General features: G+C 43.3%; 1 protein-coding gene across 1 annotated transcript; it reads left to right on the top strand.

The window, feature by feature from the left end:
• The first annotated feature begins 1,677 nt into the window (after nt 1–1,677).
• LOC126988893 (uncharacterized) lies at nt 1,678–14,649 on the top strand. Its single transcript, XM_050847281.1, has 8 exons — nt 1,678–1,885; nt 5,727–5,833; nt 6,365–6,439; nt 7,052–7,145; nt 7,783–8,043; nt 9,222–9,299; nt 10,821–10,995; nt 14,093–14,649. Exons 2-7 carry the CDS (start codon nt 5,825–5,827, stop codon nt 10,847–10,849), a joined length of 546 nt encoding a protein of 181 aa, XP_050703238.1. The 5' UTR covers nt 1,678–1,885; nt 5,727–5,824; the 3' UTR covers nt 10,850–10,995; nt 14,093–14,649.
• The last annotated feature ends 1,414 nt before the right edge of the window (nt 14,650–16,063 follow it).

Here is a 16,063-nt window from a genome sequence, read left to right as displayed (position 1 = left end):
ACTTTGAGTGTTACGAGGAGGAAAACAGCCAAGAAGTGGGACGACTTTGAGTGTTACGAGGAGGAAAACAGCCAAGAAGGGGATGACTTTGAGTGTTACGAGGAGGAAAACAGCCAAGAAGGGGATGACTGTGAGTGTTACGAGGAGGAAAACAGCCAAGAAGTGGGACGACTTTGAGTGTTACGAGGAGGAAAACAGCCAAGAAGGGGATGACTTTGAGTGTTACGAGGACGAGAGCAAGACCAGTGAGGCGGAGGGCTGTGACGGGGCGGACCACCCCATGCCCGCCCAGCATTTCCAGCTCCCACTCAGAACAGGGAAAAAAAATGTCTGGAGTGCAAGGAGGAGTTTTCCACGAAGAAGGCCGCCCTGAGCCACCGCTGCCACCAGACCAAGAGGAAGGAGCGTGAGAAAGTGACCTACTCCTGCAAGGGCTGCCTGCGTAGGTTCCTGCTGCAGAGGGAGTACTTGAAGCATGCCGATGCCTGCTGCAAGAACACTCCTGTCGCCTGTAATCTGTGCCTGGTGAGGAGAGGACACACTCACTTCTTTCTCACTCTGCTGTCACCCCTGTGGTATGAATGTGATGTCTGTTATCCATGTCTGTATCTGTGTCTATATCCATGTCTGCCACAGTCTGCAGTGATCCAGCTGATACAGAAAGACCCCAAAATCTACTTGGCTGTGGTACCTCTTTAGCAACTGGGTAGAGAGTTGTCTTCCCGTCTGGCTGGTCGTGGGTTCAGTCCCCAGCACTGGAGAGTTTATTTCCTTCTTTCGAGGCTAGATCAATTGCTTGTGTTTCAAGTCCCTGAGACAATGTATAAATAAATACATTCAAGAAGCTTTCAGTACACATCGGATACGTGTAATCCTAAGCTCAACCTGAGGCATGGTGATTCTATAGGGCTGAAAAGTGTAGCAGCAATTTCTGCTGCACCCACAGCCGTGGTATCTTTGGTGGACGCTTCTCTGCCTTTCCTCATGTGTGTAACTTGTCACTGACATGGATGTGGACCTGGACATTGACGTGGATCACACACAAATGGATGCCCAGCTGAATGCTGAACTCATAGGTAATGTATTGTTCTCTCTTTTCCTCAGGTAAAGTTACCCAGTGCTACTTACCTGCCTGGCCACCTGGCTGCCCTGAAGCCTCCTCTCAGCAAGGTGAGAGATTACTATTGCTGTTGAGTAAGTGAAGGTTGGGGGCATGCACTAAGCTGTGCATGGCCTTAGTGCTCGTCTCTGTGTCATTGGCCCTTGAACCTGTTATACCTAACAAGAACCCGTCACTCTGGGACACAGAGCCAGTGTGAAATCTGTGCTGCTACTTTCCCCAGATACCCATTTATCCTCCAGCCTGAAAGAGAGGATGAACAGCCAGGGGAGCCGGGCGCTGGTTGACCAGAGGCAGGATTGAACCCGGGCCATGGATCCACAGCTAGGAATGCTAACCATTACACCACCTGAGACTGTAGAAGCCAAGGCAGACAGAGAATCAGTAGGAGGGAGAGTGTAACAAAACAGACTACTCTAAAATCAGACTGAGAAGTGGAGAAAGTTGGGACAGACCTCTTGTCATGCAGTGTAGCTATTATCAGCTAAAGATGATGACAACATGTTTTTTGTGTAGACTGTGACGTTGTTGGTGGGTGATGCGTGTGTTGAGGCTTCCCTGTCCCTTGCAGGGCAGCACCTTGTGTGAGGCGTGTGGCCGAGGGTTCAGCAGGAAGGAGGCGCTCCAGCGGCACGAGGCGAGAGTCCACGGAAAGGTCCACGGCAGCCACCAGTGTGGCCGCACCTTTCCCCACACCTCCCTGCTGGCCGAGCACCTCAGGCCACACCAGGGATGCACTTGTCCGGAATGTTCCAAGGTGTTCAGGTAGGCTGCAGGGAGTGGTACCTTTTATTCCTAGTTCTGTCAGCTGCATGTCTCCCCCCAGGGGTGAAAGTAAGATTAGATTCTTGCCGGTACTGTCTTCAAAAGTGTACCCCTGTGTACAGGCTGTAGACGGCTGTATATCTCTGACCAGTACAGTGTACCCCTGCGTACTGGCTGTAGACGGCTGTATATTTCTTACCGGTACAGTGTACCCCTGCATACAGGCTGTAGACGGCTGTATATCTCTGACCGGTACAGTGTACCCCTGCATACAGGCTGTAGATGGCTGTATATCGCTGACCGGTACGGCGTACCCCTGCGTACCGGCTGTAGACGGCTGTATATCGCTGACCGGTACGGCGTACCACTGCGTAACGGCTGTAGACGGCTGTATATCTCTGACCGGTACGGCGTACCACTGTGTACTGGCTGTAGACGGCTGTATATCGCTGACCGGTACGGCGTACCACTGCGTACCGGCTGTAGACGGCTGTATATCTCTGACCGGTACGGCGTACCACTGTGTACCGGCTGTAGACGGCTGTATATCTCTGACCGGTACGGTGTACCAGTGTGTACCGGCTGTAGATGGCTGTATATCTCTGACTGGTACGGCGTACCACTGCGTACCGGCTTACTGTCACCCCTGTCTCCACCTCCATCCAACACCTTGCTGCTCATGGCTTTCTGTGCCTTTCTTTCTTCATCCTAAGCAACTTCAATTATTTTCATTTTTTCCTTCACATCGCTGTCTGATTTTGCCTTATTGTTATGTCAATGAGTGAGATCTTTCTTCTTTACATTTTTTCCTTCGCACGTCAAGCCATTTTTTATTTCCCCATTTAGTAAACTGACTTTCTTTCTTCAATCTAAGTCCATCCCTATGCTGTCCAACTCCCTAATGAGGTGCCAAGTTTATGAAAAATGTATATAAGAGCAAAAATATTCTTGAAGGTCCCCGCAATCATCTATACTAGTCATGTATTGGATATCCACATCCGTGGAACATCCGCATAATTTTTCGCATCCGCATCCGCATTTCTGATAAATGAAACATCCACATTCATATTTGTGATGAAATAAACATCCGCATCTGCATCCGCACCACACAAAGAGGATGTTGTGGGTATATTTTAATCATTACAGAGTCACAGGCTTAGAGATCACCATGCAGACTACAGAGTACAGAGCTTGCAAAGTTGAAGAAAATTAATTAATGCATGTTAATTTTCTACTAAAATTACACCTTCTATTCATTTCCTTTCAAATTTACACAACCTAATGTGTCAAGAATTTTGCAGAAGGGCACAAGGAAGGAGATCATTTTACATAGTAACTGTGTAGTATATATGTATCATGTAAATTTCTAAAAGTATGTACCTATGCATGAATTGAACTATGTAACTGTATGTACTATATATATAATATTGCGTAGGTATGAAGGGAAGCAGCCTGGCCGGCAGAGAGAGAGAGAGAGAGAGAGAGAGAGAGAGAGAGAGAGAGAGAGAGAGAGAGAGAGAGAGTTCCGTGCGTGACCCTGGAGAGAGAGAAAGAGAAAGTTCTGCGCGTTACCCTGGAGAGAGAGAAAGAGAAAGTTCCGCACGTGACCCTGGAGAGAGAGGTTGCACTGCTCCTGCTGCCTCCCGGGTAAGGGCAAGTCAGGTTAAGCCTGGCGGCGTTCCGAGGTGCCCTGGGTGTAGTGGACCACGACCCCCTCTCTGGTCATCTCCTTGATCTCCAGCTGCATGTCAGACCCTTGTGCAGTGGCGTCGCGAGGGGCGGGGACTTATGTCCCCGGTGCAATACTTCAGGGGCGCCAAAGTGAAGAAGATCAACCAGAGTTTTGTTCCGCATCCTGGTAACCTACAACATGTGTGGCTGAAACTCGTCATAAAGCTTTAAAATTACAAAATGCAGTGTTGTGTAACAAAAGCAGCTAACATCTTGCAATAGGTAGGCAGTGGCTGAGTGGTTAGTGTGCTGGCCTAGCATTCACGACGCCATGGACAACGCCGGTTCAAATCCCCACGCTACAACCTGGGATTTTTCAGTCACTGCCGAGTGGCCTAAGATAGGGTTGCACCGATTAATCGGTAAGTAATCGGTAATCAGCCTAATCGGCCACTTTGCCGATTAATCGGTAATCGGTCTTTTGACCGATTAATCGGGGCCGATTATTATTTTTTCTCTCTTTTATAATACATTGTACATAACACAATATTAATAATGTTAATGTAAGGATGGTGATGTTACCAAAACCCTGATACCTTTCCACAGCATTTATTTCCAACAAATCCCTATGCAAATGTATATTATGTAATTCAAATTGATATATAAAATTATGATATGAACTGAAGCACTGGTATTTGCTTCAACTTTGAAACTAGAAAAAAAAATCAACATATTACTTTATATTACAACCAAGAAAAATTATATGCCTATTTCAACTTGCTTAGTACAGTAACTGAGTAATGTCCTTCACCAAGCCTGCCGTGCATATGGAAATAAGTTATTGTAATATATCATGAAAAGTATGGAACTAGACAAGTGATTTTACTCAGCACTTGAAGTTAAACACTCTTAAATTGTAATGTAAAAACATTAATTGGGTAACATCCTTCACCATGCCTGCCATGCATAAGACAGTAAATTAGTAGAAGACTTAAGAGATTGATAAACTTTCTGTACACTACCATTTCTAGTAGCATCTAGGATCACCACAAGAACGAGAAAACTGGCAAATTCTAACATATTAAAATCAGGATGTTTCCACAGAGCAAGGCTAAATTATAAGTAACAAATTACTAGACGTATTTGTTCTCCATACAGGAGATGACAGTTGGGCAGTAAACAAAGTTGTAAACATGAGGGTTACGGTATGTCTTTAACTTTGTGGTATCAGTGTCCAGTAATTAGTGAAGATTAATCACATTAACAATTTATAAATAATCGGCCGATTAATCGGTATTGGCCGATTATTGGTTACCGATTAATCGGTAATCGGTAATCGGCCAAATTGCTTATCGGTGCAACCCTAGCCTAAGACTACCCACATGCTGTCCAGAAGACCACCCATCAACCCGGACTCTAGAAGATACCGTCCAGTGAATCAAGAATGAGTTCAGGGGAGCAGCATGAGCCAAGCATAACTGGCGCCACTATAAAAAATTGCCTGCGCCATGAGGGGCTTGGGACGACTACCTGGGCCCTGAAGAAAACCTACCGGTGCTACAGGTAGAGATGTACAACAAAGAAAAAAAAAGTGCTATTTATTGAATTACCAAAATCATGAACACATCCGCATCCGTGAGGATGTCATAATTTGATATCCGCATCCGCATCCGCAAAATATGTAAATATGACATCCGCATACACATCCGCATCCGCGGATCTAAAATATGACATCCGATACATGACTAATCTATACAACTGATTTTCGTTGAATTCTAATTAACTCGTCCGCTGTGATTAGCATGGATTTGTCTTTCACTGGTAGCCTGGAAACATATACGTATTCCCAGGTCTTTCTCTGCCTCTGTGGTGGATAGAGGAGTGTTTCCCATGTGGTATTGATGTGCTGGATATCCCCTTCCAAGGTGCAAGACTTTACATTTTTCTTCATTGAATTGTAGCAGCCACTTTGTTCCATTCCTGTATCTTGATGATGTCTTCTGGTAGGAAATCCACAGTCAAGGGGTTAAAGAAGTATTGATCTTAGAAGAACTCTTGCAGTGATCCGTGACACCCAGAAGGGGTGGGGCTCAGGGGACAAGTGGCCTGGCGTCTTTTGTGGTTATGAACAGACACATGTTCATTGTTTTTCCCGGTGTTTCAGCTGCAGATCCAACCTCATGCTGCACCGCCGGGCCCACCACATGCGCCTACCACTGCACCGCCTGCAACAAACACTGGAAGTTCCACGCCAGCTACACCTACCACATGAAGAAGGTGAGGGAGGGCCGAGGGACCACTCACATCCACTGCCATGGCCTTGGAGAGTTAGGATGTGGCTTGGAGACTGTTTTGGCACCTGTTTCAACTCATCTTAAATGAGGATTCATATTTACCTGATTTGATAGACCTAAATGTGGTTGATGCATTAATAAAAAAAGGGAGTCTTGCAGCAAATGAATGATCTGTAATTTCATGAATAGATTGAAAAGAACAAGAATCATTGAGCAATCAGTTCAGTTATTGAAGAGTCTGTCAGTGATGTTTGTCAGCTTTGTAACCAGAAACAGTGAAGGTGCGAGCATTGTGTGTAATCCCTTGGGGCCTATTTATCTATAGGGACCCCCAAATATTTACAAATTAATGAATAAAGAATATTGTTAATCACTATTGTCAGTTAATGTAATCAAAGTGTGTATATGCAGGAGTGGTCACACTATTGTGTTCCTGAACATAATCCAGCCTCAGAATACATGAGGCGGCAGTGTTTGTAAGCTTCACTTTGTTTCGTCACTTCCACGGGAGCAGCGGTGTGGCGGGTGCCGGCCGGTGGTGTGCTCTGCGTCAGCACTCCCTGACCTGCCGCGTCCACCACACTCAGAGGTAAACCAGGGGTGTTGTGAGCCCTAACGGTGGACAGTAAGATGAGCCGTTGCATCTTTAATGAAGATTGAATTTATTCAACAAAGTTTGTTCATGAATATAAATAATACATATTTTTTTCTTGACAATTCATGTTGTCCTTTGAAAGAACAATATTTAAAACAATGGTTAACATAATTTTATTTTGATGAAACAAAAGAATATTAAGCACTAAACAATACCTTTTGCTTCTATTTGATACTAGCTATTGATATGTTTTGATGCAACAAACATTGGTGTGTTGAGCAAAGTGTTCCCTGTTACCTTGTCTGCTCCCCTGAAGACCACCGGAGTGCTCACCGCTCCTTCTTGTTACCATTTAAACTTGTTTTTATATCAGACTATTCTGACTCCTTCTACAAGTGGTGGGTTAATAATAAAACAGTTTTCCTTTAGAAAGGTTTCAGTACATTTTTTGTAACCAGCTACTCTTTACTCTTGGCCTTGAATAATAATAAAATAAATATACTTTTATACAAGCATGTATGGTGGGGAAAAGTGGGCAAATTCTTAGTACTCTATTTGATCAATAAAATGTTAGTATGAATTGGAGAGCAGGAAAATGCTCAATAGTTGTCACTTTTGCAGCACAGGGCAGGAGGCACCTTTGGAAGACATGCAGGGGGTGGCAGGGAGGTCATGAAGCCACTCCCTGACAGTGCACCAGGTGAGTCTAAAGTGACAGCACCACAGCTCATCAAGGTGTTATAGGTGTGTGTGTGTGTGTGTGTGTGTGTGTGTGTGTGTGTGTGTGTGTGCCTAGGCTGGGTGCAACAGGGTGAGATGGGAAGCGAGCATCATGGTCATCATCATAGTTAATTTTAGGGTACCTTCAAATACATGACAGGCAGCAATTAATAGTGAAAATCAATAAAGGAAGGGCTGAATAAATTAGACATAACCCATCTGCTGTGATTGGTACAGACTTGCTTTTCAGTGTTAGCCTGGTATCATATACTTCCAGGTCTTTCTCTGTCTCTGTGGTGGATAGTGGAGTGTTTCCCATGTGGTATTGGTGTGCTGGATATCCCCTCCCAAAGTGCACGACTTTACGTTTTTCTTCATTGAATTGTAGCAGCCACTTTTTGTTCCATTCCTGTAGCTTGGTGATGTCTTCTTGTAGGAAATCCGCACTCAAGGGGTTAAGCCGGGAGTGGAAAGTTGAGGCTCAGGAACGTGCCAAAGCTGCAGTTCAAACTCTTGTCTTCAGTGCCCCAAGCTGCTACACCTCCTTCCTCTTGGAGCTGATGCAAGGCTGTGATGAGAAATATTGTACACCCATGTCATCACCAAGTCTCCCGCAGGTTGTGGCTCCCTGCTTAGCCCTGCCCACCTCAGCAAGCAAGGAACTGACAGCCTTGTCCTGCTGTCAGAGATGAGGAAGATTCAAGTTTACCCACCTCCAAACACCTCCCACCAGGCGCCTCCTGCGGGGGAGATCATTGTGGAGGTGTTGGAGGACACGGATGCAGAGTACCAGTACATCATCTTGGTGGAGGACGCTGCCGTGGCCCACTTCACCATGACGGACACTGCTGCCATATGGAACACCTCAGGCCACCAGTGTAAGTGTTCTCTGTCAGTGTTGTAGTTAGGTTAGGTTAAGTTTAGGGTATCTTCAAACACATGATAGCCAGCACCTTATGGTATAAATCAACAAAGAATAACCTCACTTTGTTGTATAGAAAGTGGGTGCTCATCACCCTGGCATTTGTATCTGTCACCTCAGTTCTTGAGCCTGTGGTGGGTAAGAGCTTGGTACCCAGAGGTACTGCTAGTGTGACATCCAGGTCACCACAGTTTACTTTCTCTAGATTTTCCCAGGTGCTCATTTCCTGACCTTTCTGAAAGGGGAGTATGAAGAGTTTGGTAGGCTGGGCGCCGACTGCCCCAGGCTGGGATTGAACCCAGGCCTGCTGGCTCATAGCTAGGCATGCCAACCACTACACTGCTAAGGTGCCACTAAGTAGGCAAGGGTAAGAATAAGCAGCAAATTATCACCATATCTATAATACATGGTTTTATTCATAAAAAACTACAAAATTGGTCATCTGTGTAAATGAGTATATCATAACAATAACCTTTATAGAATATACATAAGGGAAACTTAAATAGCAAAATAATTGTTTAGCATCAGTTATTCTGGCCTCAGTGATGCCTTGTAGCACATGCCTCTCTGTGTCCTCTTTAGAAGTCCAGTAGTCGTGTAATGCCGGGATGTGAAGGCCGGAGAAGAAACTTAGAAGTATAAGGAAAAGACTTAGCTTAAGTCATTATAAGTGATTACAAGTAGTTGTAAGTGAGCATAAGTAGTTGTAAGTAATTATAAGTCACTGTAAGGGCATTATAGATGTGTAAGAAAATGTAAGTAGGTATTCTTGATCACAACCTATAACAGAGTACACCCTCCCCCCCCCTCAGACTACAATTACACAATATTGCGCAATGCCACGCCAAGACTTCCTGCCAGAGAACTTAGCGTCTGTCGTCCCTCCCTTTCCCCCCCTTCCCCCTACCAGCCCACGCACCTCGGAAATTGTTACCAGCCCTTGCTTGTCAATCCCCTATCAGTTAAAGTCATCCACCCTTACATAGATTTTTTCCGCTGCTCCACATTAAATTTCGTCACCTTGCACGTTAAGTGACCGTACCCATATATAAACTACCCTAGTTTTCCCTTAATTTTGAATTAAACCGTGATAGATTATAAATCAGCTACTTGGCCCCCTTGTCTGCACGACAGGGCTGCCCCAGGACAGGTATAAAAACACGGGGCAGCGTTTCCCGGGCAGACTCGAGGCTCACCCGCTGTGTTTTACAGGTATGTACGTGGCTCTCCCACTTTCGCCCCCCATTTGTTCCCCCCTACGTGATCCCCAGTTCAATTACCATCTCCCATTTAGCCAATGTGTATCTTAATTACCCTGTAAATGCATTTCTGATCCCAGTAAACGAAATAAGGAGACTCGAGGCTCATCCGCTGTGTTTTACAGGTCCGGGCGACCCACTCCCTCTGCCACACACACCCCACACACACCTACACGAACCCGTGTATCCATCCCGATGTGTTCTTTTAGTTGTTGATCTCAATAATTCTCTTCTTTCCGTGGTAGGAGCTGTAGGAGATAGCCCTGTATGTGTTCTTGGAGCCATACCAGGGGTAGGAAATGGGGAGTTGAGTCCCCCTTAAAATTCCCTCCTGTACTCCTATTGCGGGAAGAATTGTGGGAGTATTTAGGCCAGTAATCTGTGCTTTATCTGTAGTGTAAGACATGTTAGTGAAATAAGAGGCTGTATGTTTGGTCTTTACGACGGAGATGGTTCTCGTCGTGTATGGGCTGTAACGTTCCCCCTCTCTGAGTCTCTTTCATACATCATATGTACCTGGTTTTTACAACAATTGTACACCCGCCCAAGGGTAAAGATTTCGTGAAGGATCCTCAGCCTTATTCTGGTTACCATTGTGAGAGGAGAAAACTACAAATCAGTCGTGTGTCCATTCGCCCATTTCCGTCAGTTTCGGGTAAATCATGCCTTCTATGAGGAATTAATTGTAAACCGTGTCGTCAGGTATGCCTATGTATTAACTTCTAAACTAAGTCACAGGAATAAATGTAAGCACTCCTATATATACGTAGGTCCTTATTTCTTGTCACTCCCCGTTGTGAGATTTGTCCGGCCAGCTGTGAGTTAAACTAACCATTTACCGCCCCCAAGTCTGCCCCGCTCACCTCGCTACCCTGCCCAAGGGATCAGAGTCTCGCTCTGGGTCATTTTAATCCCTCATTAAATCCTGAGTCCTTTATATACACATACTCTTAAGGCTCCCAGTGAGCTACCGGTGACATAGTTCATCGGTAGATCTCTGGGTGGTGGCAGCAAAACTACCCCCAGGGTGAGTCCCCCTTGTTTTTCCCCAGATATCCATTAGTTGAACTTCCTTTTTTTTTACATCATTTAGTGCCCCGAATTTCCAGGCACGACAGTCAGTAGTCAGAAGTGTGGTACAAATAGACAGAGGAGCAGCTTTTTTGACATTCAACAAGTCTTCTGTTCCAGAATATTTGCACCCAGTAGCTGCCACACCATTACCATTTAAGTAATACTTGACACCATGAGTGGTTAGGTTGGGAAACTGGCCTTTGAGCTCTGGCACACTTCAGGTTACTGACTGATGGTGGTATTGAGAAAGAAGGGTGACAATAATTTCTTCCCTTTGAATGGTCCTTACAGATGTTGTCTATTGTCTGGTACTGTTGTCCTGATCAGCACTGGTGACAGAACATGTAGACAAAGCTAATACTCATTCTTGAGCTTGTAAGATCTCTTCCATATTTCACAGAGGCAGACAGTGACATGGAACGGGTATAAGATGGCGAAAGGCAGTAATGTATGGGAGATGATGATCCAGGCCGAGATGCCGCAGAAGTTGAGTTGTGTCGGGTGGGCGGGCATCAACGATGGACGTCTGGAAGGAGCTGACCGTCCACATGGCAAGACTTCACACCAGGAAGAAGGTAACCTGGAACAAAGCATGCCAAGATGAGACGTCCCCACACACAGATACCTATTGTGTTTTTTATTCATATATTATTGCCAGAATGACATTTAAGAAATCCCATTGATATCTTAATTGTAGTTTTCATTTCACTTTATGCATCCTCCTCAGAAAAGTAACCCTAGTTTAAAATGAGAGCTGCCAGAGCTCACAAGAGGTGTGATGGAGGAGGCAATATAATGTTGTCACCCTGAGTGGCCAAATGTACAGCAAGGGCAGAGTGGGAAGCTAGATAAAGCCTCAAGAAAGGTAGACTTAGGGTAAGGTCGGGTAAGTTGCCCCCTTTAAGAGAGATTGCCTGTTGTAGCCACATTTTTTGCAATAGAATTTAAAAAAAAGTTTGTTGAAAGTTTAGTTTAGTATATATCTATGGTATATATTATATCCACTCATTATGATTTACACCTTATTATGATGACAATTTAAAAAAAATAATAAAGGGGGCTTCTTGGGGTAAAACGCCCACTGGGTAGGCCTTTTACCCCACTCTGGCTTACAATAATAAAACTCACAGAAACATAAGGAAAATAGTTTTTTCACATTATAGAAATATAATATGTATTCCCTTTTTGAAAAATATACCCTATAAATCTCTTGATGTGAAATATAGGAACACAATCAAATTTGTGTCTCCTAATGAACAGAATGTAAAACTAAACATTTAATTAATTTTTAAAAGGTATCCCCTTCTTTTAGACTAGTAATATTAGACTAGCTTCCCTTTCTTCTGAATTTTTGTAACAAAAGGAACATCTATTTTCATGAAAAATATATGGAACTAAATATTCAATTAGTTTGATAAAGTATGTCCTTTCTGTTGCATATTGATATCTGAAACAGTTAAAAACACCAACATCCTTATAGTCTCAAACTCAAGTGTTCACTTAAACAAATTATATTTATAGCAATACTGTAATGCCTAATCAGACTTGCAGTTTTGACATACGTACAGATCTAGGCCTACTCCAGTTGTACATTCTGCATGTGGCCAATTTCTACAACCCTGACATCGGACCCATTTTTCTGAAGGTCTGCTATTAGCAAATAGTTCCCCACACACCAAACAAAGCCATTTGCCAATTTGCTGATAATGCGGTAAAAGGCCCACATGTGGGGTAAAAGGCCTCCCTGTGAGCAACTTACCCCAAAGGCACAGGGGGCCTCTTACCCTGGAAACTCATATATATACACAAAATGTCACCATCTTTCCTACAAGTAAGTAGACAGAGTATAATGACATGCAATATGGTCTAGACATCTTATTTAAAGCAATTATCCATAGCCATCAGGCTAACTCTAAAGTTCTTTGTTGTTAATTAGGTATCATTAAAATCACTGAAAACTTACAAGAAATTAGTCAAAAAGAAGAAATGTCCCCTTGTGGCCAGAGCAACGGTCCATTGTTTACTCCAGTAGTTCCTGTGAGCGCAGAGAGTTGGCGTTGCCTACTTGACCATGTGACTGCTTGAGAAAAGAAAGAAAGAAAGACAAAACCAAGGGAGGCCTTTCACCCCACGAGGGCATCTTACCCATAGCTGGGCGTTATCGCGATAAGTTATTGCGATACTTTATCGCTGATAACAAAATCGGGTTATCGGCCATCCGCTACTTATTTGAATATATATCGGTATCTTCGTTACTTTTGTAACCAAACTAGCGATAATCGCTACTTTTTTTCCGCCTCCCAGAAAAAAACGTTGTCTCCTCCCTACTGCGCATGCGTGGCCGGGCGCCCGGTGTTGTATGAAAAAACTTTGGGGTATGAAATATCTTCGGTGAAGAGATTTCATACATAGATCATCAACATTAAAATACTAGGTTATTTTTTATGTTAGACTAAAAAATCAATATATCAAAGAGAAAAATCAGTTAACTTTGCCCCCAAAATTATTATTCACTCTCAAATTTGATATTCCATATTCGTTTGTGAGCATGACATAGTATTGAAGGCACCCGGTGTTGTGTTATTTGGTGTCCCATCGTCAAAAGCTGGCGCTTTTGTTTACAAACACTGGTCTCTCGTGAACTGTGCATGTTCAGACCAGTAAGCGTAGCCCTAGTACGTCTCGTAATTAAGAGTTGCTGGAAGGCTGAATCAGACATACAGTACCACCATCTTTGCTGTTTCTAGAACGACACTCTACATATAAATACAACTCGTACAGGGTGTTGTTCTAGAAACAGCGGAGATGGTGGTAGTGGTACTGGTCTGATTCGGCCTTCCAGCAACTCTTAATTATGGTTATAAAGCTTTGTAACACTGTACAGGTCTACGATTGCTGGTCTGAGCATGCGCAGTCCACGAGAGACCAGTGTTTTGACGGTGGGGACGCCAAATAACACAACACCGGTTCAGGCGTTTCTAGTATTACCGTCCATAGGTACGTACGTGTCAATGTGTGATTTTCAGGTTTTGTAAGTTTTCTAAAATACAGATCATGGAAATTTGAATTCATGTATGTTTTTTATTTGAAATATCAATATAGTATCGTTTTCGCCTATCGGACTTCTCGCTAGCTAGTGTCGGAATTGTGGATTTATATCGGGTATCGGTTATCGGTTATCGCCTATATTTGTGTCTCCAGTTAACGAATATCGGTTATCACCGATAAGGTTTTCCATTATCAGTTATCGGTTATCGGGAATAAGGTTTTCTGTTATCGTGCCCAGCTATGATCTTACCCCCCCAGTATTGAGGTCACCAGCCTGAATCTTGGGTGTCTAGCCATCATGGACTGGACTAGGTGATAGGAGGAAGTTATGAGGTTATGGAGGAGAAAAGTAATGCTCATTGAATTGGAATAGTTTGTTAAACATTTATTTATTTTCCACTAATATGACAACTTCCTGTTCCCACCTAGCCCAGTTCAAGGTAGCTCCTAACATTCGGTATCTAAGTTAGGGCCGGCAATGTGAATCCTTCATTAATAAGAGAATCATATTTGCATATCTCTGTTGTACATTCTCACTGACACAAGCCAGCAGGTGTAGATGTGTTTGTACATTGCAGGACCATTGATATTATTTTTATTAAGTGGTGCAAAATTGTTTTCCAGGCCATCCAGGATGAAGGTGGTCTGCAGGGTGGTCTGACGGCACAGCAGCACCATCAACTATCAACCCTGAGGAGAGATGCGTCATTAGCTGGCAGGGCTCACGGCACGGACAGTGGACAGCCAGTGGGCATGGCAATCAATTTTGAAGTGTTTCCTACAACTTGTAGCTGTGTCACCGATGAGCCCAACACCCTGAAAACGTTTCTTGCTTTAAAAGATGTAAATGGTAATGTCTCAAACAATATGGAGGATGCAGTTATTTGGGATGGAGAAAAACTACATGGAGCCATACAGTTATCATGAAGAGGTCACTAGTGAAGAGAATGAAGTGCTAAGCTTGGAAGTTCTCAGTGCAACAGCAGATGAATTAAATAAAGCTGTGCAAGGAATGAGTGAAGGAAAAGCAGGAAGAGGAGATGGCCTTGTTAAAGATGCTAGTGATTTCATACCTATTAAATTTAGTAGAAGTTCTGCATTGTAAGTAACACATCAAACCAATCACATCAATACACTTTACCATTTGGTGCTGTAAAATTAAATAAACCTTAAAGACAGTATTTGATCATCTTAAGGAACCCTCCTGGCAGAAGCTGTAGAGGAACAGTGAATGAGGAGAGCTGAGCCATGGGGAGCAGTGAGTATGTGGCTGCCTGTGTACTTGGCTGACAACCCTCATCCATGCTGGCTCCAGTTTCCTATTATATATGTGAGGGTTAGAATAGCTTCCTTTGTGCTAGGGGGGAGGGTGAACAGTGCTAGGAGGAAGGAATGATAACTTTAATGTGTTGTGTAAGGATGGGAGGGAGAAAGGAATGAAAGCTTGTATCAGAGGTTTGGTGTGGGTGTAACAGTCATGGATGTATATTGTGGAATGGTTGAATGGGTGAAGTGTGGTGCTCTGAGATGGTTTAACCCCTTGACTGCAGATTTCCTACAAGAAGACATCACCAAGCTACAGGAATGGAACAAAAAGTGGCTGCTACAATTCAATGAAGAAAATGTAAAGTCCTGCACCTTGGGAGGGGAAATCCAGCATATCAATATCACATGGGACGCACTCCACTATCCACCACAAGGCAGAGAAAGCCAGTGAAGGCGAAATATGTGCCAATTGGGTTAAACATTTGACAGGCACGAGGGAGGGTGTTAGAGGCGGACCACCAGAGAAATGGATCAATAGAGTGGACAAGAATGAGAGAGATGGTAGATGAGGGACTAAGTGTGCTGAGAGATATAACAGGGAAAGCTGGAGATATACTGCTCCCGTATATCAAACCATTATATTCTCCCGTATTTTAAACCATTATATTCTCCCGTATTTTAAACCATTATATTCTCCCGTATATCAAAACATTATATTCTCCCGTATTTTAAACCATTATATTCTCCCGTATTTTAAACCATTATATTCTCCCGTATATCAAACCATTATATTCTCCCGTATTTTAAACCATTATATTCTCCCGTATTTTAAACCATTATATTCTCCCGTATATCAAACCATTATATTCTCCCGTATTTTAAACCATTATATTCTCCCGTATATCAAACCATTATATTCTCCCGTATTTTAAACCATTATATTCTCCCGTATTTCAAACCATTATATTCTCCCGTATTTCAAACCATTATATTCTCCCGTATTTTAAACCATTATATTCTCCCGTATTTTAAACCATTATATTCTCCCGTATTTCAAACCATTATATTCTCCCGTATTTTAAACCATTATATTCTCCCGTATTTCAAACCATTATATTCTCCCGTATTTTAAACCATTATATTCTCCCGTATTTCAAACCATTATATTCTCCCGTATTTCAAACCATTATATTCTCCCGTATTTTAAACCATAATATTCTCCCGTATATCAAACCATTATATTCTCCCGTATTTCAAACCATTATATTCTCCCGTATTTTAAACCATTATATTCTCCCGTATTTCAAACCATTATATTCTCCCGTATTT

The sequence above is a fragment of the Eriocheir sinensis genome, unplaced genomic scaffold, assembly GCF_024679095.1.
Source record: "Eriocheir sinensis breed Jianghai 21 unplaced genomic scaffold, ASM2467909v1 Scaffold100, whole genome shotgun sequence".
Lineage (NCBI taxonomy): Eukaryota > Metazoa > Arthropoda > Malacostraca > Decapoda > Varunidae > Eriocheir > Eriocheir sinensis.
The sequence above is the reverse complement of the archived record's forward strand: the minus strand, read 5'-3'. Positions and strand labels throughout refer to the sequence as shown.